Here is a 23,300-nt window from a genome sequence, read left to right as displayed (position 1 = left end):
CACAATTTGGTTTTATATCATAAGCATCAATATTAGGATAACTGGCCTCCATACTCACATACTCAGGACTGCTAGAAGCCAGGCTACAGAAATAAATCCCTTTTAGCCTGTCTGCAACAGTTGCATGTCATATACAAATTGCATCAAATTGCCACATCTTTAAAGTTTATAATCTTATTTGTACAAAGAGATGAACTTAACCCACAGATTAGGTTTCTCCACAAGCCATTTCTGTTCACTGTGCATCATGGCAGCTTCATTTTGTACATAGCAAAACAGGTCTTGTGTCTCTTCTGCATTCTTCAGTCAGTGTACTGTTTAGATGGGTGCAAAATAGAGAGGATGAAGTGATGGGGATGGGAAGAAGCAGCATGGATTTCTCATTCAAGGGTGTGAAAGTATAGAGGTTTGGAGGGCACCCCTCCTCACACACAAGACCTCACCTACCATTTGGAGCTGGTGTCACTGCTGTTAGGTGAATACAAGGAAATCAAATGTAGGAACCTCTAGCTTCAACCATGGGAATTGCCACTGAGTTCAATAGGACTATTCAATGTAAGCACATAAAAATGAAACCTAATGGGCTTCTAACTGACTGCTCAAGTTTTGCTGCACAATAGCAGGAAGTATGTAAATAAGTATTTTTCTTGTACTACCTTCCTGTAGGTCCTGATTTACAGGTTCTTCTATTTGTGGTCTACCAGCATCTTCAGTAAGCTATGAAAAACAAATCAGGAAAAGCTTTCAACATTTTAAAAGTACAAGGAAATCCCACTTCTCCCCCCCCCCATTTTAACTGATGAACTGCTCACATTTTTATATTATGAAATAAAAATACTGACAAACTAAAGTGAATACACAGGTTTTCTGATACTCAATATTTAACACTGATTGTTAATTCCCAGTTGCACTCTTTCCCAATGAGAAAATAATGGGGAATGTGAATTAATCTGTCAGTCACAAGCAGGCACTTTTAAGGGAGTCCTGACTATACAATATGCTCCCTCTGGTGGTTACAACTCAAATTTATGTTTCACACAACAAAGCCTATTTCTGTTAATTTTTTTTTCTGAATAGAATTTTATTTACTCAAATTTTATACAAGGTAAATAAAAATAACAAAGTTTTTGTTGATCCACAGCATTTCAGATTCAGAATTACATCCTAAAAGATATTGGGTTAATAACATCAGACTTCAATGTGAGCTTCCAGGTTTGTTGCAATTACAGCAAAAAAAGAGAGATTTATTACCAGTGAACTGCTGTAATGTATACATCACATTCAAACTAATATTTAACATCTAATTAATCAGGGATATTGCGTTGTATATTGCAAACTGAAGCAAAAAGAGCAGGCATAATCTCTGTAGGAACAGTGTAAACTTACAAAAGGATTGTAGATCTATACAGTACAGACCTAACCAACATTTGAACACATTCTAGTTGTCCATATTTTAAAACACAACAAAGGAAAAATAAGAAACAGTATATCCTAAAGCTCTAAAGTAATTATTAGACGGCTGGAAAAATTTCTTAGTGGGATTTGAGAACTGCAATAAATTACGTATGGCTCAAATCATGCTTCAATTTGCTCAGGTACACTGAAACCACCACATCCAGAATAACTACTCTTATACAGAAAAATAACTTAAAACTCAATAAGTTGAATAAGAACTACAATTAAAGGATAATAGTGATTAAATGTGGGTATAAACTATAGGAGAAGAAAGCACATTCTCTGCCTCCTGAGAAATGCAAATTGAGACTACAACTTAAATTCAAAATAGCAAAAAATCTAAGATGAACAATTAAATAAAGGTTACCAAAACCAAGAACGGAACGACTTTCACTTTCAAGAAAGTTTTTCTGAAAAGGTCCAAAAATATTTTCTTGCAAAATACAATTTTTAACCTTCAGATCACTAGGGGACTGTTCTGCTAACAGTATTCATTCCTATTTTTAGTACACATTTATATACTTTGTTGAGAAAACTGTAGTAAGTTTTAACTTACTACCAGTTTAAAATTGGGTATAAGAACCCCGATAGGTTACATTTCAATCCTACAAAGATGTTAAAGCTACATAACAGCTAAAGAGTAACACTGCTTATCACTACTGTTCATGCAACTGCCGTCGTTTACTGATCCACAGTAAAGCTTTCTGAGACAACACACATGAATTACAGCATCTTAATTACCTGAGAAATAAAAAGGATGAAGTACTCCTGCCTTCCTGTACAGTGAAGTCCTATTATACTGTACTAAGAAGTAATGTCAGCAGAGTGCTTTATTTAAGCTCTCAAAGATTTCTTTTTCCCCCCACAGAATTCTTTATGTTCTTTAGCTAATTGAAAATACTTTTACAGAGATGGATGATATGCTTACTGACTACAGAACGCACATGACTATCAGGAGACTGCAGCAAAGTTGATATGAGTTAGGCAAGGTGCACAGGGTAACAATTCAGAAGTCCCCAGAAATCTACTGAGGCCATCAAATACTTCAAAAACTGTGGAGCACAGGATTCTCAATACCATCTTCGTTTTGTCTTGTATGCACAATCTGGCAGAACGACTGCTAACCAGTTTGCCTGTTGAACTTAATTCAATGCGGCAACTCAACACTCAAAAGAGCCAGAATCTAGAAGTTCCTTTGTTAAAAACGCTGTGCCAGATCAAATGCATCACCTTTCTTACTCTAATACTATCAAAACTGCCTCCTTTAAATCTAACTGCAGTTGTAGAACTTTCTTCAAGTTTCAAGGTGGCTTTGCATCTTATGAGGTAATAAATTGAATTCCACTGGGCCTTGCTTACCAGTGCAGTGTGAGGCTCTTGTTGAGGAGCACGATGGCTTTCCAGAAGAACAAAGAGATATTATACAGCTGATACCAGTTGTAATTTAAAGCATTAGGTTTAGGAGGAAAACTTCACATTTGACTCTAAGAAACTCATCTGTTCTTCAGAGATGAAATGTGAGAACTTTGAGAGTTTAGGATCCTCTCAATAGAAGCACCTCATTGTAGCACTATGCTCTTAACAACTGCGAGTCGCTCCATGGTCTCATGCTTCCCTCAGATTAAAATAAAACAAAAAATAAAAATTTCACATTGTTTCTGGAATTCACAGGACTTTTGTTTGTTTCCAGAACTCAAAGGGACAGCACAGCACTACCCAGAGCTGCAGAACTCCTGACAGCACCGCAGTGAAACCTCGCTCACCACGTTGCACGTGACAGCTGAAATGTGAGAAGCCTCCACAGCTCTCCCTCACAAATCTGAAGAAAACCCAAAATACGATCTGGATTCTCCTATTCTCAGGGGATGTTTTGTACTCAAAAACAAGGTGTGTAGAAAAGTTCTGGTGACACCTAGCAGGCGGCGGGTGCCAGGCTTTTCCATAGCTGCACTGCAGTAAGCACACAATTCATGATTTCATCCAAGAAACAAGCGTTTCACACGCCCCGGCAGCGGTCTAGATAGAAGATACACCACCATTTTCTCAGAACACCACCTCGCTGCCAGCAGACACAGCCTCCTCCGCACACTTCCTTCCTTCCTGGCGGTGCAGACGCAATACCGCAGCTCCACAGCAGCAGCGCAGGCGCACTTGAGGAAGGGGGCGGGCGAGGACGCCCCCCAGACCCGGCTCTCCCTCAGGGCTCCCTTCGAGCTCCGCTCCCCACGACCACAAAACGTTTCGCTACGGGAAGCACACCCGTCTCATTCCGCCCGCTCAGCAGTAAACGCAACCCCTATCCCTGCCATTTCCACACCACACACGCCTCCCAGCCTCTCTCCTGCGCCCACGGGCTCCCGGCGCATGCGCAGACGCACGGCCGCGTCCCATTGGCCGGCCGGTCACGCGCACTGAGCGGGTGCTCGCTCGAGCCTAGGGGTCGCGGCCGCCGCGCACGCGCGCTCGGCACCCGCCGGCCCGACCGCGAGGAGCAGGCGCAATGCCCCCTCCCGGCAAGCTGGCCAGCCGCCGCGCATGCGCAGTCGAGACCGTTTCGGGAACGTTCTGTGCCGCCCGTCTCGCTCCAGCCTTCCTCTGCAAGGGAAATCCTGTCAGGGTACGGGCCGCCCGCAGCCCCGCTCCTCCCCGCCCCGGCGCCCGGGCCTTCCCTCGTTACCGCATCCTGCTGCAGCCCTCGCCCTGCTTCTCACGGCCCGGCCCCTCGCCGACAGCCCGGCCCCCAGCCGTCGGGCCGCGACCTCCCCTTTGCCCCCGTGTCTTTTTTTAATCCCTCCTCTCGGCTTGGCGGCTTCCCGCCGAGCGCCCCGAGCCGGCCCAGCCTCAGGCGTCCTCTGTGGAGCGGCGACCATGGGCCCTGTGCCGCAGGGGGAGCTCTGCGCCCCGCTGGGCTCGGCGGCCGCTGCTGGTGCTCGGGCCGCCGCGGGGTCGGCCCCGCCGAGGTTCGCGTGGGGCAGGTGGTCGTCCAGCTCGCTGAGGGCCGGCCTCGCCTCTTGCAGATGCTCGGAGCTTCCAGTCGAGACGAGTTCTGGCTGTGGGAGCGCGAGGGCTGAGCGGACTGCTCTGGGTCTGCCTGGAACATCTTCACCTTTGCAGCGCTGCTGCGAGAGTTAGAAACCCGCCGCCTCTCCTCTCTGGTTCTTTTGGTCTCCTGGAGAGGAGAGGTGAGTTGTTGTCTTTCCCTCTTGTACAGTTGCGGTGGAGAGCATAGAGTAGCTTGCAAGCAGCAGAACTTTTTCAGGATGGCTTCCAGCCGCGGCTGACTGCTTCATTTACTTTATATTGAGTCAGCCCTGTGAAAATGCCCATTGATGGAGAAAGAGATAGGCACCGTGTTAACTGCGCGGTTCTCTCTCCTTTGCTGCAGTGCGCACTTTCACCGCTGTCTCCTGCTCTGCCTGCTCCTGCTTTCAGCATGGTAAAGAAGAACACTATCCCCGAGGGGTAAGTATCCCTCACACTAAGCGAGAGGCAGGAGCGGGTACAGCCCTGCCCATAGAGAAGGGGCATTCACTGCCCCAGGTGCTTCTTTGCCATGTACTGCCAGGTAAGCTAGGTATCTTTTCCAAGACAGGAACAACACAGCTTGTCATCCCCCAGGTGAGTATGATGCTCCAGCCCATCTGAACGTTCTCCTTCATCAGACAAATGCAGTCCCTTCTTCCTAACTTACTCACCCCCAGATGCATACTTACCTGGGTAAATGGGAGAGTAGCCCATCCTGACTGCTCAGAGTAAGGGAAGAGTAGATAAGATGAGAGCAGCTGGTTGCGTGCACATGATCAAAGAACACACAGGTCCAGAAACACGTTATCCTCTGTCTCTTGTTTTTTGTTTTCACAATAGGATGACAAAAAATGTTCTATCAGTGGAAAAAAAAAAAAAAAAACAAAACAAAAAACACACAAAATAATGTATTATTCTACTTGCTTTCTGATGGCTTTAGTGGGAGTGCATATAGGCACCACTGAATATTCTCATTTAAAACAAATGTGGTCCCACTATTGAGCTCTTAAAAAAAAAAAAGAAAATTGAAGGAAGTCCAACTTTAAAACTTAAGCTATGTTTTACTGCTGATGTTTGAACAAATTCTGTGATAGGAGGGTGTGGTGAGACATACGAGCATATTGTAACAGGACAGTAACTTGGAATTAATATGATATTTTGGGAAAGGTGGACATTATCTAGAGGAACCTTATTGAGAACATTCTTAGGAGGAACAATGACATACAAAAAGTGTTTTCTTGCAAAACGTGCTGGTCTAAAGCAGTGAATAGAAACAAACAATAAGCAAACTTTTAGAATTAGCTTCTAGAAACTGATTATTTCAATAGCAGACATACTCGGAGATTAAAAATAGAATAAAATTTTAGAAAATTCTATGCATGCATTCATTTGTTTGAAAGTTTCTGTTAAAATTCAGTTAGAACTTTAACACAAAAAGTTATCCTGAAAGTGGGTTAGGCTTGCAAGCAATAATAAAGGGAGCCTGTAAGAATAACTCCTGCTTGTTTTTTTCATACTTAAAAATTATTACTAAAATGTTGTGAATGTGTCAGTTACTCATTTTTCCCTTCTTTTCCCATGGCATTTGAGCTTGAGGTGCTTTTAGGTTATGTGCGTTTCTTCTGTAAACATGGAAGAAACAGTGGCCTGTGCTTCTGGCCTCTGATTAGAAACTAACACCTGTGTATCTTTCACAGAGAGGAGAACATCTGCTGTAGAGTAATTGCTTTTAAAGATAGTGTTATCATGTGACAAAGCTCATGATACCAAAGTGTTCCCAGCTTTTGGAAGAAGTAAGATTGAGGTACACTGCAACATGAAGACAGTATTTAACTATGGAAATAAAATCTCTATTGTATCACTGTGAACATAACACTAAATTATTTTGTTTGGTAACGATAGTGCAGGAGAAGCCTGGTAGTAGATAAGTTGACAGCCAGCATTTTTTAGCTTGTCTTTGTTACTGCCTCCATTTTTTATGCAATTCTTAACAGTTTTAATCCACTTTCCTTTCTGCCAATTAAAGCAGTATGATAAATTTGAAGGCTCAGTTAGGCTTTAGCTAGAGATGGTACAAATTAAAAAAATAGTGTATTTTTAAAAATTGGTCAGCTAATTACTGTCACTTTACAATACTGTGTCTGCAGCATAACTAAAGTTGAGTGTATGTAAGGGTTGTATTACAGCACTGTGCAATGTTGCTGGAATCAGAACTGTGAGTGTGCCAGCACCTGAAGAAGTATTAATAGCTGATGTTGCCACTGGGTCTGCAGTACATGTCTCATTTCTTGTTCTTGCATACCTGTTGCTTTCCCCTAGCCCTGAATGCTTGATGTTGCACTTTTTGCGCAGCCTTTGCTCCAGCAAAGAGGAGAGAAAGTAGCCTGGAAGTACAATTTTCCGTATTCCTTCATAGCGAAAGTCATTTCTCCCTTTTCCAAGTAAAGTCTTGGAGCAAAACTAAGATGTGCAGTATCCATTGCAGCCTCAAAGCCTATAAAATAGTGCTGTGGAGGTGATTTCGTAACAAAATGAGATTTAATATAAGAGAGGGACTCAAGTGTCCTGCTCTGCTACACTTTCCCCCAGGGTCTGAAAGGTACTGTTGTTTGGTAGTTGTATGTTACAGTGTTTTACTGGGAGTCAGCCAGTAGAATGTGTTCAAGCTATCTAGTGAGCTTTCATAAAGTGCTGTGATGGTTTACAGGGTTACACATGTGGTGCATCAGCATCCCAAGTCCTACTGTGGGTATAATTTCATCAATTCAGATTCTGCTTTGAATAGTATCTGCCAAAATATAACCTTATTTTATGTTTCCCCTAGAGTCTAGAAAAAGTAATAATCCAAGGAGTGGAGTATTTTCATTAAAAAAGACAAAATTGACTGATTTCTACCTGTGCGTTGTGAACGTACTTTTAACAAGATGCATGAAGTTTGTTTTAAGAAAGCAAATCAATCTGTTACTGCACATCTAAGATTTTTAGACAGAAAATAAGGCCATAAAACAATGCTTTCCATTTAAACAAAAATGGATAAGTGTAATAACATATCTTAATGTAAACCAGATATGAAGCCGCTTATAGTTGAGCTAACTACAGTCTGTAGTAGCAATAATAATTGTACTTATTTAACTGGAAGTCATGAAGGAGTCACAGAGATTTCAGAGGGAAGGGGGAGTTATGTTTAATTGGAGTTTAACACTTTTCAACTGAGATGTGATTCTCTTATTTGGAATGGCTGGTAAAATTCTGCCTGTGTTCTGAGACTGTTGATGATGGTTGGGAAGCGACGAAGACAAACAATGATAGAGAAGTGGGAAAGGAAGAGAATTAAGCAATTCATTAATTTTTGTTTCGTTACATTTCAGATCTTACTCTGCATGTATTCCATGGATTGTTTACTTATTTGAAAACTTGTAGAAATAAAACCGTAATTAAAAACATGTTGTGTGTGTGCAGTATGTCACTTTGTATTTGAGTGCTGCTCTCTCTTCAGTATTTTTCTATTCAAACAAATAAATTTGGGGTTGTGGTTTTGTATAGAGACCAGAAAAAAATCACCATGTTGGGTTGATTAAAAAAAAACCTCTCAGCTGTTTTGATGCAAACTTAAAGCAGAATTTGATTTGCAGTTCTTTTACACACATGAGGTTCTGAAGGGTGTTTGACCTGGCTACTCATTTTATGAAAAGTCCAGAAATAGCACATTTTGTCAGGTAACAGTTTGCCTTAGAGTATGATGACTTCCTGCCTGTATTTTGACAGCTGTTGTGTTTCATGCAGAAGTTCTAATTTTCTTCCTGGTCTGTCTTTATTTGATTATTGTTTGGGTTATTAAGCTGCAATGATTTACTGAATTTACAATTCCATTTTATACTCATATCACAGTGTCTTTCTAATGTGACTGTTCTATGGCCAGAGCTGTCTCCACTGTAGTGTAAATACCTGAATGTTTCTAATGCCTAGAAGCACACATTGTGTCTCAGGCAGATACCACTGGCTCTTTGTGGAAACTTCCTACTATCTTCTCAGCTACTTTATGTCCCGTTCAGTGTTTTTCACTCAAACCTTTTAATCATTGCTACAGGAATGATGATGGTGTTGAGTCTTGTAAATAGGATTTTTAAGTGTTTTTTTTTTTTTTTTTTAGCATTTTTGCTGATCTCTAGTTACTTGGAATTTACATTGGTTACAGTAGATTTCCACTTATACAGTTTTCCAAGGTAAAGCTGGTTAAAGGCAACTTGAGTTTCTAGCCTATGGCATCCAGCTGTCTCCCTGCATGAGCTGGTTGGTCTTCTGTGGTTGGGATACTTTACTTCTGCCTTCCTTCAAAATGTTTCTAAATGCGTATGTGCAATTATGGCCTTTGGCTGCCTGATGAATGAATCCCACTGTTGTAAAGCATGTTGTGTATTTTATTGGTATTCATACTAGTTACTCTATTCCCAGAAGCAGCCCATTTTCTGATTCTGCCTGTAAGTTTGAGAGCAAAAATTTTTAATTTCCTGAGTTATTAAAAATAGCCAGAGGCTGGAGTTGGTGTTAAGCCTTGATTTTCTCATTATTTTAACAGTAGGTCAGATCAAATGTACATCTAATAATGGTTCACAGCATTTAGCTTCTTTTTAAGATGATCACAGAATCACAGTGGTTTATGATGTGAACAAGGTAAAATTAAACTATGCACAGGGTTGATTAAACTTCTTTTTGGTACAATTAATTTTTTTAAACTGACCACATCTTGCAGTCTGGACACTTATGTTGTGGGTTTTGTTAGGTTGGGTATTTTCTGTATGCTTATACTGCTTGCGATCTTAATTCCTATTGAATTTATCTATCTTAAACTAGGACGCATGTTGCATAGAACATGTCCTTTAGTCATGAATGTATTCTTACACTGGCATCTCTGAAATGTGCTACACAAAGAATTTTTTCAGCACTGTGTAAAATCAGTGAATGCCATTTCTTTGCGGATTTGGAATTACTAAGACTTTGATTGTTGTAACGTAAGTCTTCATGTTACTAAAGTGATTTTTGCTTAATTTTTCTACTATCAAATATTCTTTGGTTTTGAGAGTACCAAGAGAAAGAGCAGTGAAAAATATTGCCCTGAAAAAGAAGAATACTACAAAGTGAATGTATTTGCAAAATCTAAAAGTTTTATACTTTTAAATGAAAGTAAACTTAGCATTTCGTTGTCATCTAAATGATTTAAGTGAGGCTGTAACACTGTATCTAAGAATGTTTGATTCAGCCAAGTTAAAAATTGATTCAGCCATTGAAGACTTTCTGGTGACCATAAAGTAAGAAGTGGGCTTTTTTTACCTGTTGTACTTTGTTCTTCTACTTTACTCTATGTTGGTGCTCCTTGTCTGTAAGTTCCCTAACGTTCTGAGGGAACAGAGTTTTCTGGAAGCTGAAACAGAAAGGAAGGAGAAAGACTGTTTTGGAACATGCTGTCAATACGGCGAAACGACTTTGTAACAGCTGCAGATTTGGGGGCATAATTCTAATGTATGTCATGCACATGATCTGTAAAAAATATTTTATCATAGTGCTTTATGGAGAATAAATATTCATTTTATTATGACTCCTGATTTTAGGCTTGCAAACAATAGGAGTGTGTTTATGTAAGTTGTGTAATGTGCTAAATAAGCTTCCTTCTCCATCAGTCCTGTGGTAACACTGTTCATGTTCTCCTAGCATCTTTTAGGCAGCTCCCTGTTTCATTTATCCCAGAAGAATGCTAAGCTATTAATTGTGTTCAAATATGTAGTATCATAACAAAATGAATTTTTATGACTTTTAAAATAATGTTAGTGTTGGTGAAACAGGATACTAATGGAAGATAATTTTTTAGAAAGCTGATTTTACATACATACAAGGATCTAATTGGACATCTTTTTCAAACTTTTGTGCGTATCTATTGCAACTGCTTGCTTATGTGACCAAGAAATTTAGGAACTATTGATTGTGCTTTTTGGAAATCTTAAAGCTTTATGCTAGTAGGTGCCCACTGTAGGCAGGAAAAGGTAACTATTGTGTCTTTATGCTTGAAGTTTTAAATAACTACTACATTAAATCTACTGCTAAATGTGACAGCAGAGTTGCTTGATATTTGTAAGATATTTCATATGGTTTGAAGTAACTGCTATTACAGTTTTAAAGAAAAGGGTTTTTTATGTGCTTTGCTTTACAGAAGTTTTAATCCAAAGAGGACATACGTTATTTTAGAAGTTTTACTTAGAGCTATTTGTGTCTTTTGTTGACATCTGTTATTTAAAAATATTTTAAAATAAATATTTATTTCATTACAGATGGAGGAGTTTGACACCGGTTGGGCAGCCTATACCAGGAACTAGATTTATTGCGTTCAAAGTACCTTTAAAAGGGGTATGTATAAACAGTAACTACACATTGTCTTTACTAAATACAGTACAAAAATAATGAAAAATAGCATTAATACTCACAAAAACTTCAAAAAAGATTTATGGGCAAATATTTTGTTTAAATAATAAATCCAGTCATCTACCAGTGGCTTTATTTACACAATTATCTATTTTTTTTTTCACTCTTCTGGTGTATTTAGTGTTAGTCTTTTTATTTTCTGTAAATAAGACAATCTCTAACCAGTCAGTAAAGTCATTTAATCACTAATTTAGTGGCCTAAACTCAACATCTTATTTAACATCCTTTCATGACTGTTAGAAGAAAAGTCTGATTATTGCCATGGAAGGGGTTTGTGATATGAATAACAGTCTAGGCAGTATAAACCAAAATACCATTTTTCAAAGATGAAGCACTTATTAAAATACACTTACACTGCAGTACTTTTAAAATTAGAGATTTAGATTACTGGTAAGCTTCAATGATATGGAGAAACACGGTATTCATAGATTTATTCTATTTCTGTGTTAGTAACTCCATTAGATACTTAATAACATGGAATAGAGCCTTAATCCATTAAATACACTAAGCTAGATCTCTAAATTTTTTTGTGACAGAACAAAATGTGGAGACTTCAGTTCTTTGATGGGTTGAGGTACATGGTTGCAAATTTGCCTTTCTGTATAAATCAACACAAATGCTGTATAAATTAATTCATACAAGTTCTTACTTCAGATACACAGGAAAAAAAAGTTTCTAAGCTCTTTTAATATTCAATGGCTAGACATAACCATAGCAGTTAAAAGTAAGGAAGTCTTAACTGTTGTCTACTGATTGCACTCTAGTATTCATGTAGTTAATTTTTTTTTTTTCTTCTGGCATATTAGAGCCCATTACATTTTCAGTCACCATTCACTTCACTTCTGTTAGACTGAAGTGGAGTGCTTGCAGGATTTACTTCCTTAGCTGCTTTCCCAGCTTCAGTATGATGCTTTGGTTGGTTTGACACCAAAGGTCTTAGTTGGTCATACTTGCTCTGCATAATTGTAAAGAACGATGCAGTAGCCATGTGCCTTTCTACCAAGACTGCCAGAGGGTAGATCTACTTATCAGTAGAAGTCAGGTTCAGTAGATCTGTAATTAGCTTCTCTACTGTTGGGGTGGGAGAGAGACTTTTTTGCATTATCAGCTCCTGTAATTCCACTTGATCCAGCACCATTTTTTTTACAAACACACTTCTCTGGACAGGATTTTTGCACTCCATGTATTTCTAGTTTCCCATCTGTAGTGGAAATGCAGAGTCACAGCCTGAAGCAGTGATTGAGCACCTGGTGGGAAGGCAGGGCCAGCCCAGAGGAGCTCAGGTGCTTGCAGTGTACCTAAGTGACTGGAAGGGGTGGAGCCAAGATCCACCCCTTGCCAGACCTCACTTAAGGGTTGGCAGTGGAGATGAAGGCATCTCTTGCCAGAGATCCCTGCCTGCTTGAGGCCTTCCAAAGGTAAATAGCCTTTTTCCTACATTTCTGCATCTGAGTCTGCTGCATTTGAGCTTGTTCCCAGTTGCTGTAGCCCAAGACTCTGCCACCCTGCCGTTATCGTCCCATTGTAGCATTACACTGTCACTCCAGATTTCAAAGGAAGATACTTGGTTGTTAGTTTACCTTTCCCCTGTAGTTCTCTGATAGCCTGGAAGGAGCTCCACCAGAGATCATAAAAAGGGCAGGTAAACTCAGCAGGATTTGTCGAGTACTTCAGAAAATCTCAAATAGCATCTCAAATAGCATCTCAAATAGCTTTCCATAACACAGTTAACATGATGAAGCAAAATGTTTATAGATGTCTTACTTTTTAGGGTGTATTTTCACTTGATTTTAAGTGCAAGTTCACACAGCAAAAAAAAAACCAAAACTTTTTACAAGTTCTGCCACAGACTTCTGCAGGTTAGTAGTTTTCACCTCAAAGTTCGTGAATTCAGTTTCAGATTTTATTAGAAAATAGTTCTGAGTAGTTGAGAGATGATTGTGACTAGTCTTTGTTAGGTTTGCACTTAGACAACCTCCACAGTTTTTCAGCAGTACACCAACATTTGAAATACTCAGGAATGAATACTTCTATGCACTTTCAGCCCTACTGTTTCAGTGCAAGCTTTCTAATCATATACCAGCTTTGATAGATAGGAGTTTTCTGCTGTTCATTCTTAAATTAGAATTCCTCTCTCTGTTTCCAGACTCAACTCAAAGTGCTAGCATCTTAGATAAGAATCCGTACAGTCAAAAGATAGAATAGTTACCCTATAGCATCTGTGGTTCTGAGAGGTGTGTGGTCTGTGGCTGCCTTCCTTTCCATTAGTTCTGAGTCCAGTCTACTTGAATTTCTTATTAACAAAGGAACTGAGAGGTGGTTGAGGCTGCTGCATCTGTTCTGCCACTCTTTATTGGTGGTGACAGAGCCAAAAGGCTCTCACAATGGACAGCTCCCTATTCAGAGAAAATCCAGATTTGTGCACGAGGCATTTTCATACCTAGAGCGGAGAACACATGTCAGAAACCACAGGCTACAATAGGGTGAGTAAACAATTTTCACGCTGTGTCTGTCAAATGAAATTAATTAATACAATTAATTAATTAATGATTATCATTATCCACCAACATGCCACTGTATTATAGACTTATTTAACATTTCCCAGTGCTAGATGACACACAAGTACTTTCTGACAAGAGTTGAACCAGGGATAAAAATGCCTGCGTAACATTTGTGGGGAGAGGGTTAAAGCCTTGAGAGTAAGTGAACTCTGGCATCACAACTTCTGATGTTTTATGTGAAATATGCTGTTAATGTTGTGCTATTGTGCAGGACAAAAGAAGTTCTGGGGGAGGGATTGCAGTGTTTTGAGCTTCCTTGTTTAGTTAGTTACTTAATCAGTATGTATATAAAATTATTATATGCTGCATTTTGCAAGGTTTTTGTCCATTAAATTAGTGGTTTTTTGTTAATGTTGTTTAAGTGTAAATTCCTTCATGTTTTCTTGCCTATTCATTGGAACAGAAACAAATTTTTATTTTGTTTTTTTTTATCTGTATAAAACGTAGATGTGCTCTTGATACTGCAAACATTCCATTTTGAAAACTGCCCTTTTCCTATTTAAATAAACTGAATATAGCAAATGTCTTATTAGAACTCAAAAAGCAAATGATCCTTTTCCATTGTTGTTGTAGGCAATTAACCAGAGGCTTACCCCAACCCAGAAATTTACACCAAAAGACTTAATTGCTGCAATGAAAGCCCTAAATGTGGAGCTCGGATTAATTATCGATTTAACATACACCACACGATACTATGAAGTTAAGGTACTTGTAAGAGTCATAGCAAATCTTGTAATAGTTACTGCCATCGTTGTTTTAAAGTATTTTTGCATTTACTCGCCTTGAATTGGAATAGATGAGTTGAGCCATCTAGACTTCGTGTCTCTAATAGAAACAGAATGCTTTGTGACAGGAAGAAGCTCCTCCTACCTGCTAGTTACATCGGTGACTCATTTGTGCTATGGCAGCTCAGAGTAATGGATGAAGACTTCAGTGTTAGGCACTGTAGAAAAGAGATTGGAGGCATCTCCAGTGGAATCCACTGAAAAAAGGATACATCTTGAAATTGCTTCCTTCATCATAGATTTGTTACTAGTTGACCAGCTCGTAGAATTTTAATTGCCTTCTATTGAAATGGAGAATAAGTAGCCATGTTATAACTGAATGTTGATCTTCAAATGTGCATTGGCTTGGTACACTAAGGGGAAAGATGTGTGAATATGACTGCAGGTAGATTCAGCAGGGTAGACATTCCTAATAATTGTTAAATGTGTTGGAATGGAATTAAAATAATCTGCTCTTTTTAATTAATTCATGTGCCATCTTATTTTTAGGGGTAGGTAGATGTAAAGACCTTATCTGATAGAAGAGTTTCTGTACAACAGAAATGTAAATATTGGTTTCTGAGAATGGCTCTTTGTGAAGTCATGTCATGATTGTTTTCAGTTTCTATGCAGCATTGAAACTACTGTTTTGCATTGCTGATATTTTAGATACAGCTTAGGGTTTTCATTAATGCAAGATTTCAGTAATTTTTACCATGTTTTTCTTCATGTTTCTAGGATTTACCTAGAAGTGTGCAGTATAAGAAACTTTATACTGTTGGACTCGAAGTTCCTGATAATGCTACTATTCTACAATTCAAGAAATGGGTCCGAAAATTCCTATGGGAAAATGCAAGAAATGGTAAATATCAGCATCTTATGCTGTAAAAGACTAAAAAATAATAATACTTTGGTGCTAGCTGCATCATTTATTAATTACAATAGATGCCTTATGGCATCTGGAACTCCAGATGTCTGAAAGCACTCCACAGCATTTTCCAATTTACTATTATGTGGTAGTAAACGTAATATACCTTCTGTCTTGTATTTGTAACACACCTTTCTCAAAAGTAACAATTCATTTCTTAATAGTATTATACCTGTATCTGTCATGTGGCAAAGCAACTCCAAGTGAGAAAAACTTGCTTATGAATTTCTGGTAATTTACAGACCACTGCTGAGCAATAGACTTTTTTTTTTTTTTTTTTTTTTTTTTTACTATAATTGCAAATATTTTTGTACTCCTTGATCCCAGTGTAGTTAGGCTTCTATATTATACTTCTCTAATTGTGCTGGGGAAGTCTCTATCCAGTGCATGTTGAATGCCCCCATCTGAACTCCACCTTTTTCACAAGGTTTAGATGGGTTACCTCCATCTAGCTGACAAAGAGAATACTCAATAGAATCTGGCTCAGATTTTTCCCCATAAACTCAGTGTCACAGCTGCTGCTTCTCTGTGGATGTTGAAAATAGTACAGGGTTTCTCTGATGGCACTGGGCACTGATATGCAATCTAACGAAGCCCATTTAGTCACACGCAGCAATTTTCTGAATTGTTGCCATCGTGTCCTAGCAGTTTTTAAAAATCATTTTGCAGATGCGGTGTCAGTATTTCCACAGTGTGGATCTGCTGCTGGTTTTTGTGTTTTTGCACTAGCAAAATTATGTAATTATGTAAATTCAGTGGTGTGTGAGCTTTCAGTTTTTATGTTAACTTATGCATTGTAACATGCCCTCAGTTTCAGATTTCCATGGTAACTAATCATGATTCTACTTACAAATAACTTCTAAAGTTTGTTCTTTTACTGTTTGGGACACCAACCTAGAATAAACTTACACGATAGCATGACTGTCCTGTTCTATGGCAAACAGTGATAGTGGATCTCATTAAAAAATTTATCAAAGTCCGTTTTAGAGACCTTCTGTCAGTACTTTGTCCCTGCCTGAACTTTGTGCTTCTGACGTTTGAAGTTTGTCTTCTAAATCTAGATTTAAACTCTTAACCAGTTAATATTCTTATACCAAATTTTGCTCTTACATATTATTTATTCTCACTAAATAGGCCCTTTTTTGTGACGAGCACAGTGGACCTTTAAATATGTATTTTAATTTGTTGGGTTTTTTTCTGTTGTGTATTGGTGTGTGAAATAGTCTGGATGAGGTTTTTATCAGTGCCTTGCATGACCACATTGCTGTTTCCCTTATTGGAAATACCTCAGTTGAAACAGCCTAATAGTAGTAACTCATTCTTTTAGCCTACAGCTGATTAGTATAATCTTTTCAGAAAATATGTTTTCTTTTGACATAACTGATTCCCATCAGAGTGCTTGTCTGTGTCTGTGAACCTGAATACTTTATCTCTATGATTTGTCCCAGTAATCACCTGAATTTTCAATCCAGTTAAATTAATTCTTCTTGTAATGCATTTCATACTCCTAGATACTAAGGATATTATGCATTTTTTTCTTCTTTTTGTAAGTTTTAAAAGAATTTGAACATTAACTTATTTAGTGTTACATTTGCTAGTTGGCCAAGGTTGCTTTCAAAACCGTATTTTACTCTTTCCTATTACTGCAGTTCTGACTGGAGGCTGGCAGCTTTCTCTGATATCATTCCTTTTTCATATGTTCTTTAGAGTTAATTGCAGTCTTCACAGGTCTGGAAATAATGAGTTAACTGCTGCTAGAGATCTGGCATGAAGAAGACAAAGTCTGGATGATATGTTATTTTACAAGCATGACAGTATCATTCTGTAAACAACAACGACTTAATAAAATGTTCAGCACTTTTTTTTTGTCTTAAGCTAATTTCAAGTAATTTCATTTTCTGAACTACTAAAGCCTGTGTTTATCTTTTTTGATAGAAAAACTCATTGGTGTCCACTGTACTAATGGAATTAATAGAACTGGCTACCTTATATGTAGGTAAGGGTTGAAAAAAAAATATCAGTATTTACAAAAGATATAGTGACTTTATATTAGTCTATAATCCCTTTGGGACAGCAGAGTAATCAAGTTTTTCTTTAGATATCTTATAGACGTTGAAGGCTGGGATCCAGAGGCAGCAATCCAAGGTATGTTACAAGCTTTGAACTCAGACAAATGTTGGGTTGTAATTCACATTTAACTATAATTGTATTCACAAATGCTACAGTTGTGCTGCAGTGTGCTGTTCTGCTGTTGCGTGTTGTTACCTCCTGTGGTAGTCTCCAGAGAAGATTTTCTGCTGATTTTCTTTCAAATGAGGTTTGAGCGTTAGCAAACTGAGTGACAGGAAGTTTCAGCTCTTTAATTCTTTTTTCTTTGGCTTTTGCTTTGAAGAATTTTTCAGTGATAGGTTGCTACCACTACTAGTTTCAGTTTTAAAAGAATAAAATTGCTTCAACAATTACAGCTTGCTGTGGCATTTGTATTAATGCGATTTTTTTTTAGTATTTCGTGGTGAATAGAAAGCTGCTATTTCATCTTCTTGTGACCCAGTTTATGCACATGTCATTGGACATGTTCTTCTTTTTCTTTAGCTTTTGGTGATGCTAGGGGTCATTGCATGGATGGTCTTGTATACCTCACAGATCTCAGAACACAACCAATGAGAAGGTAAGCAAAAGCTTTTAGTTGCGCACTTAAGATTTTTCCAGGATGTATTTTTAAAAGTTTAGTTACATTTGTAAGCCAAAATTGTCCCTCTTAAACACTTTGTAAACAGCTTCATAAATTCTGCAAGACTTCTGATGTGAATAACATAAAGTACCTTTGTTTATATTTTGAATTTATATGGCTTTGATGAATACGACTGGGCACTGGTGCACTTGTATCATACTATCCCAACTATATTGAGTCTGTGCTCTCTTATAAATTGAGAAGAGCTACTGCTAAGATTTCATTATAAGCTCTGTGCTCTGCCTGCTGTTGATGGTGTGGTGGAACTAGATTATTTAAAAACAAACAAACTAAAAGAAAAAAAAAACCAAAAACCAGTTGTAGTGGAGAAAGTAAGGTGGAAGATTGTTCCCAAAGCTCCTGCTTTTAGTATTTATATTCCTGACGCATATGGAATCTCTTGTCTTTATCATATTACCGGTACACTTTATCCGGTACACCCCGGAGCACCTAAGAATAATTAACATTTACATCTCAGTACATTATTTGTACAACTACAACTTGTAGCATCGCATTGATTTTAAAATAATATCTGACAGACTTTGCTCCTTTTAGTTTAGTGCCCTTTGTTCTTGTTTTACTGTGTTAATTGCTGGTGTGACTGAGTGTGATTAAGAAAGTTCTGTGCTGAATTTTTTGAAGTATGGTACTTGTCTCACATTTTTGATATTGTTGTAAATATATGAAGTTTAGGCTTTCTCTACAGCCCTTCCTCAACTAGATTCACAAGATTGAAATTTGCTATGAAAATCTTGAATGTCTGTAAGATTAACTTAATATTTTTAAGAAAATCAGTAATTCTCAACTGAAGAATCTTTGTGATTCTTTTTTCCTCTCTCAGTATGTTTGGGAGAAAAGGAAGCTTATGAGAGATGTTTTTATTCTTTACAGTAACCTTGGAATGGATGTATGGGATTCAGATGAAGATATTGTTCCCCCACCAAATGCAGCAGAAGGACCTGCGGAACAATTCCCTAATGAAGATTTTCAGGGGTAATAAGTTGAAACCTGGAATGAAAAGCCAAAAACCCCATAGTGCAAAAGATGGATTTTCCTTAGTGTGTGTGAGCTGTTTCTATAGTGGCAATCCACTACAATGTTACAAGAGGATCAGCTGATTTTAACAATTAGAGATGTGGTGTTTTGAAACACTGAAAGCACTGAAATATTCTAAGTTAGAAGAGATTTTGTTTTCATGTAGCTTACTCATGCAAAGTATATTTACAGAATTAGAAAAAGTAATGAGAAGATAAAGGGAAGATAGGGAATATGTGCTATTAGGAATTGGTGAGCAGCTCTTTTGGGTAAATGTTAGAGTTTTACTATGCCTGCTGGTCTTTGTTATTCTACAGCAGTCTGAGTTTTATTTTTAATTAATTTCATATCTCTGGTTTTGCCCTATGGAATTATAGTTGAATGTTTGTCATATCTTCTAATTTGACATTGTCTGAAAGTTTTATAATTTTGCTTAGAGTTTAGATTCTTAGTAACTTTGATACATACATGTTTTACTTGCAATGTGTTTCATATCAATTCTTGGATTAAAAAAAGCTTACTTTCATTAATAACTTGTACTTATAAGTACAGATGTTCTATTTAAGAAAAAAATTCTTTACAGGTCTGGGAAAAGATTAAGAGTTTATGATGACAACTCTCATAATAATTTGCAAGGACAAACACAACTGAGAGATTTTGATTTCATTAATAAGGGACCTGGACGAAGACGAAGACCATTTAATGACCATCAGACTCAGGATAACTTGCGAGCACCAATGCAGATGAGAAATTGGGACTACAATAAGGGACCAGGGCAGAGGAAAAGACCATTTCCTGATCACCAGTTTTATGATGATTGCCAAGAAGACACACAGCTGAAAGACTTCAGTAACAAGGGACCTGGACAACAGCTGAGACCTTTTTATGGATGCCAGTTTCGTGGTGATTTACAGACAGAGAGACTATCAAGGAACTTTGAATTTAACAAAGGCCATGGGCAGAGGCAGAGATCTTTTCCTGACTGTCCATCCCACAGTGATTCACAGGAAGATATGAAGTCAAAGGATTTTGATTTTGGTAGCAGGGGCCGTGGCCAGAGGCAAAGGCTATTCCACAATCATCCATCTCGTGATCAATTTCAGACTCCAGTGCAGTCAGAAGAGTCAGATCGTGTCAAAAAAGGTCCTGGCCAAAGACTGAGACCATTCCATGACTATCAGTCACAGCCCCAGATGCAACTGGAAGAGTTTGAATTTGTTAACAGGGGCCGTGGGCAGAGATCGAGACCTTTCCATGATCACCATCCTCACAATGCTCACAATGACTTACAAACAGAGGTGCAGCTCAAAGATTATGATAATAAAGGTCCTGGGCAAAGGCGCAGACCTTTTCACGACCATCAGCCTTATGATGACTTACAGGAGCAGCCTCAGTTAAAAGACTTGGATTATGTTAATAGAGGGCAAGGACAAAAAAGGTCAAGACCCCTCCGTGATCATCCTGTTCAAGATGACCTGCCACATGAATGGTGTTCAGACAGGTACAATTGAAAGCACTGCAGTTTGAAATAGTCTTAGTTGATACTTTTCAAAAGCCTACAGTAATTTGTATTACTCTTCATATACGATTATTTTGATTATCCTTTAACAGTAAGACCAGAACTAGCAGCACTTCTAAATTAAATTTTAAACTCTTTTAAATACATTTATTTGAAACAGTCATCTGTTTAAAATCACAGAATCACAGAATTGTAGGGGTTGGAAGGGACCTCCAGAGATCATCGAGTCCAACCCCCCTGCCAAAGCAGGTTCCCTACAGTAGGTAGCACAGGTAGGCATCCAGGCAGGTCTTGAACATCTCCAGAGAAGGAGACTCCACCACCTCCCTGGGCAGCCTGTTCCAGTGCTCCGTCACCTCACTGTAAAGAAGTTCTTGCGCATGTTTGTGTGGAACTTCCTATGCTGCAGTTTCCAGCTGTTTCCCCTTGTCCTGTCTCCACTCACCAATGAAAACAGTCCGGCCTCGCCATTCTGCCCCCCACACCTTAGATATTTATAGACCTGGATCAGGTCCCCTCTCAGTCTCCTTTTCTCAAGGCTGAACAGACCCAGTTCACTCAGCCTTTCCTCATAGGGGAGATGCTCCAGGCCCTTCACCATCTTCGTGGCCCTCCGCTGGACTCTTTCCAAGAGATCCCTGTCTTCTTTGTACTGGGGAGCCCAGAACTGCACGCAGTACTCCAGATGAGGTCTTACCAGGGCAGAGTAGAGGGGGAGGATCACCTCCTTTGACCTGCTGGCCACGCTCTTTTTAATGCACCCCAGGATGCCATTGGCCTTTTTTGCCACAAGGGCACACTGCTGGCTCATGGCCAACCTGTCATCCACCAGGACACCCAGGTCCCTCTCTGCAGAGCTCCCCTCCAGCAGGTCATCCCCCAACCTGTACTGGTGCATGGAATTATTCCTCCCCAGATGCAAGACTCTACACTTGCTTTTGTTAAACCTCATCCGGTTTTTTTCTGCCCAGCTCTCCAGCCTATCCAGGTCTTGCTGAAATCACACACGAATGATCAGTTAGTTAACAATCAACTTTTTATTTTGAAGTCTGGATGTATTTGACTTAAGTTTCAGTGCTGTAAATTTGAAGGCACCTTACCTAAACTACAAGATTGTGCTTCCTTAAAGCTCATGTTTCACCTTTTCTGGATTCAGCTTGAAACGAAACTTTGTCAAATTTAAACAGCACTCCTCAAGACAAAAGATATAAATTTTTATTTATATTCTCATCTGAACTGAGATAACAGTAATGTTAAAGGAAGTTTGACATTCCCTTATTTCATGAATTAATCATTTGTAGAAATCCTTTTGCTTCTGACTGCATTGTGTTGCTCCTTTTGCGTTGTATTCTTCCAAAAGCATATATCACTTAGTAAAATGGATTTAGTAGTTAAGTTTCTTGCAAATATATTTCAAAATATTTATTTGATCTTTCAGAACATAGTTCAGATAATTGCTGGGCTAGTAAAACTTGATTTAATCTTTTTCATTGTACAGGTGAAACCAGGCAGTGTATCAGCACCATGAGGGTACTATTTTGACGTGTTAAACTAATAGGATTAAGATATTTCTAATAAAACTTAATTTGAAGAAATGTTAATAGCTATTAAATTATTTGAAGTAATTTTAACTGATGTTTTTCAAAAGCCTACAGTAGTTTGTACTCCTCTTGACATGATTATTTTGATTATCTTCAGAAATCAACCTTTCTCTTCCCATGAAAATGTATCAGAACCTCAGTTCTCCTCATCTCCTTCGCTTCACAGAGATTATGGATCTGATAAGGATGACTTCAACAGAAGCTATAGGTAAATACCAGGTTTTATGTTGTTTTCTGATTTATACTGTTACTCTTTCAGTATCCAACTAAAAAAATACAAATTACCTGTTGTGTAAAAATTTGTTAATTTCTTTTTGCTTAAACCATTGAATCTGAACATTAAGCAAGTAATGTGACTAAATTGTAGTCCATCTATATCAGGCTTCATATAGATTATAATAGTTATGAAACTGAGAGTTCCTCACTTAAGTCATCAGAATAACAAGGAGAGTTCAAGCTCACTTATTATAAAATGCAAAAAAAAACCTGTGTTCAAAATACAAAAAAAAACGTGTTCAGTAAGCAAAAAAAGGAACTGCTGATAGTATGTTTAACTCTTAGTGATGTCTAACAACGAGCTGATGAGAAAGTACAAAGAAGAGTGAGGCAGACTCTTTTTCATGGTGTGCAGTGATAGGATAAGGGGCAACAGACTCTTATTAGACCATCAAAAATTCTGTAGCCTATATGGAAAAAGGCTGTTTCTTTGAGGATACAGAAATGCATTGCCTAGAGCAGCTGTGGAATTGCCATCCTTTGAAATACCTTGAGCTCAGCTGGACCTCTGTGCAACCTCATATGGCAAGAAAGAGTTTGAGCAGGGGACTGAGCTAGACATTACTAGACATCCCTTCCAATAATATTCATCTATGGTTTAGTGAAGGCAAAGATTAAAAATTACAAAGATTGTTCTCAATCAGCTTTATACACCATTTATTTTACAAAGTACTGTACCAAAGAGAATCCATAACAAAAATTAAATATGATATTTTGTAGATTCTTCTGTTGCAGAAGAATGCAAAAATATTTTGCAAGATAAATACACAGTGTAATGTTGCTTGAGACTGTGTAACAGACAGCTGCTGTTAAGTATTTTTCACACAATGAAAATGTGTTCAGGAACAAAAATGGACCCTAAGAAACCTTCAGTAAATAGGCAATTTTAATTAGAAACAGCAGCTGAAACACAAAGCATTTTCTTGTTCATTTAC

At 38.4% G+C, this 23,300-nt stretch overlaps 1 protein-coding gene across 9 annotated transcripts in view; it reads left to right on the top strand.

Moving 5' to 3' along the window:
• The first annotated feature begins 786 nt into the window (after window positions 1-786).
• The window catches only part of LOC125693629 (uncharacterized), a 31,973-nt gene continuing 9,459 nt past the window's right edge, over window positions 787-23,300 (top strand). Inside the window, exons 1-12 of one of the 9 annotated variants that reach the window (XM_048945795.1) lie at window positions 3,968-4,072; window positions 4,473-4,637; window positions 10,800-10,875; window positions 13,257-13,433; window positions 14,085-14,216; window positions 15,014-15,137; window positions 17,139-17,199; window positions 17,302-17,348; window positions 17,796-17,871; window positions 18,826-18,927; window positions 19,553-20,470; window positions 22,187-22,297. In XM_048945795.1, the coding sequence (XP_048801752.1) occupies window positions 13,407-13,433; window positions 14,085-14,216; window positions 15,014-15,137; window positions 17,139-17,199; window positions 17,302-17,348; window positions 17,796-17,871; window positions 18,826-18,927; window positions 19,553-20,470; window positions 22,187-22,297 (1,598 nt within the window). In that variant the 5' untranslated portion in view covers window positions 3,968-4,072; window positions 4,473-4,637; window positions 10,800-10,875; window positions 13,257-13,406. The other 8 variants (XM_048945792.1, XM_048945791.1, XM_048945799.1 and 5 more) reach the window with 8 other exon arrangements.

Source organism: Lagopus muta, chromosome 5 (assembly GCF_023343835.1).
Source record: "Lagopus muta isolate bLagMut1 chromosome 5, bLagMut1 primary, whole genome shotgun sequence".
Taxonomy (NCBI): Eukaryota; Metazoa; Chordata; class Aves; order Galliformes; family Phasianidae; genus Lagopus; species Lagopus muta.
The sequence above is the reverse complement of the archived record's forward strand: the minus strand, read 5'-3'. Positions and strand labels throughout refer to the sequence as shown.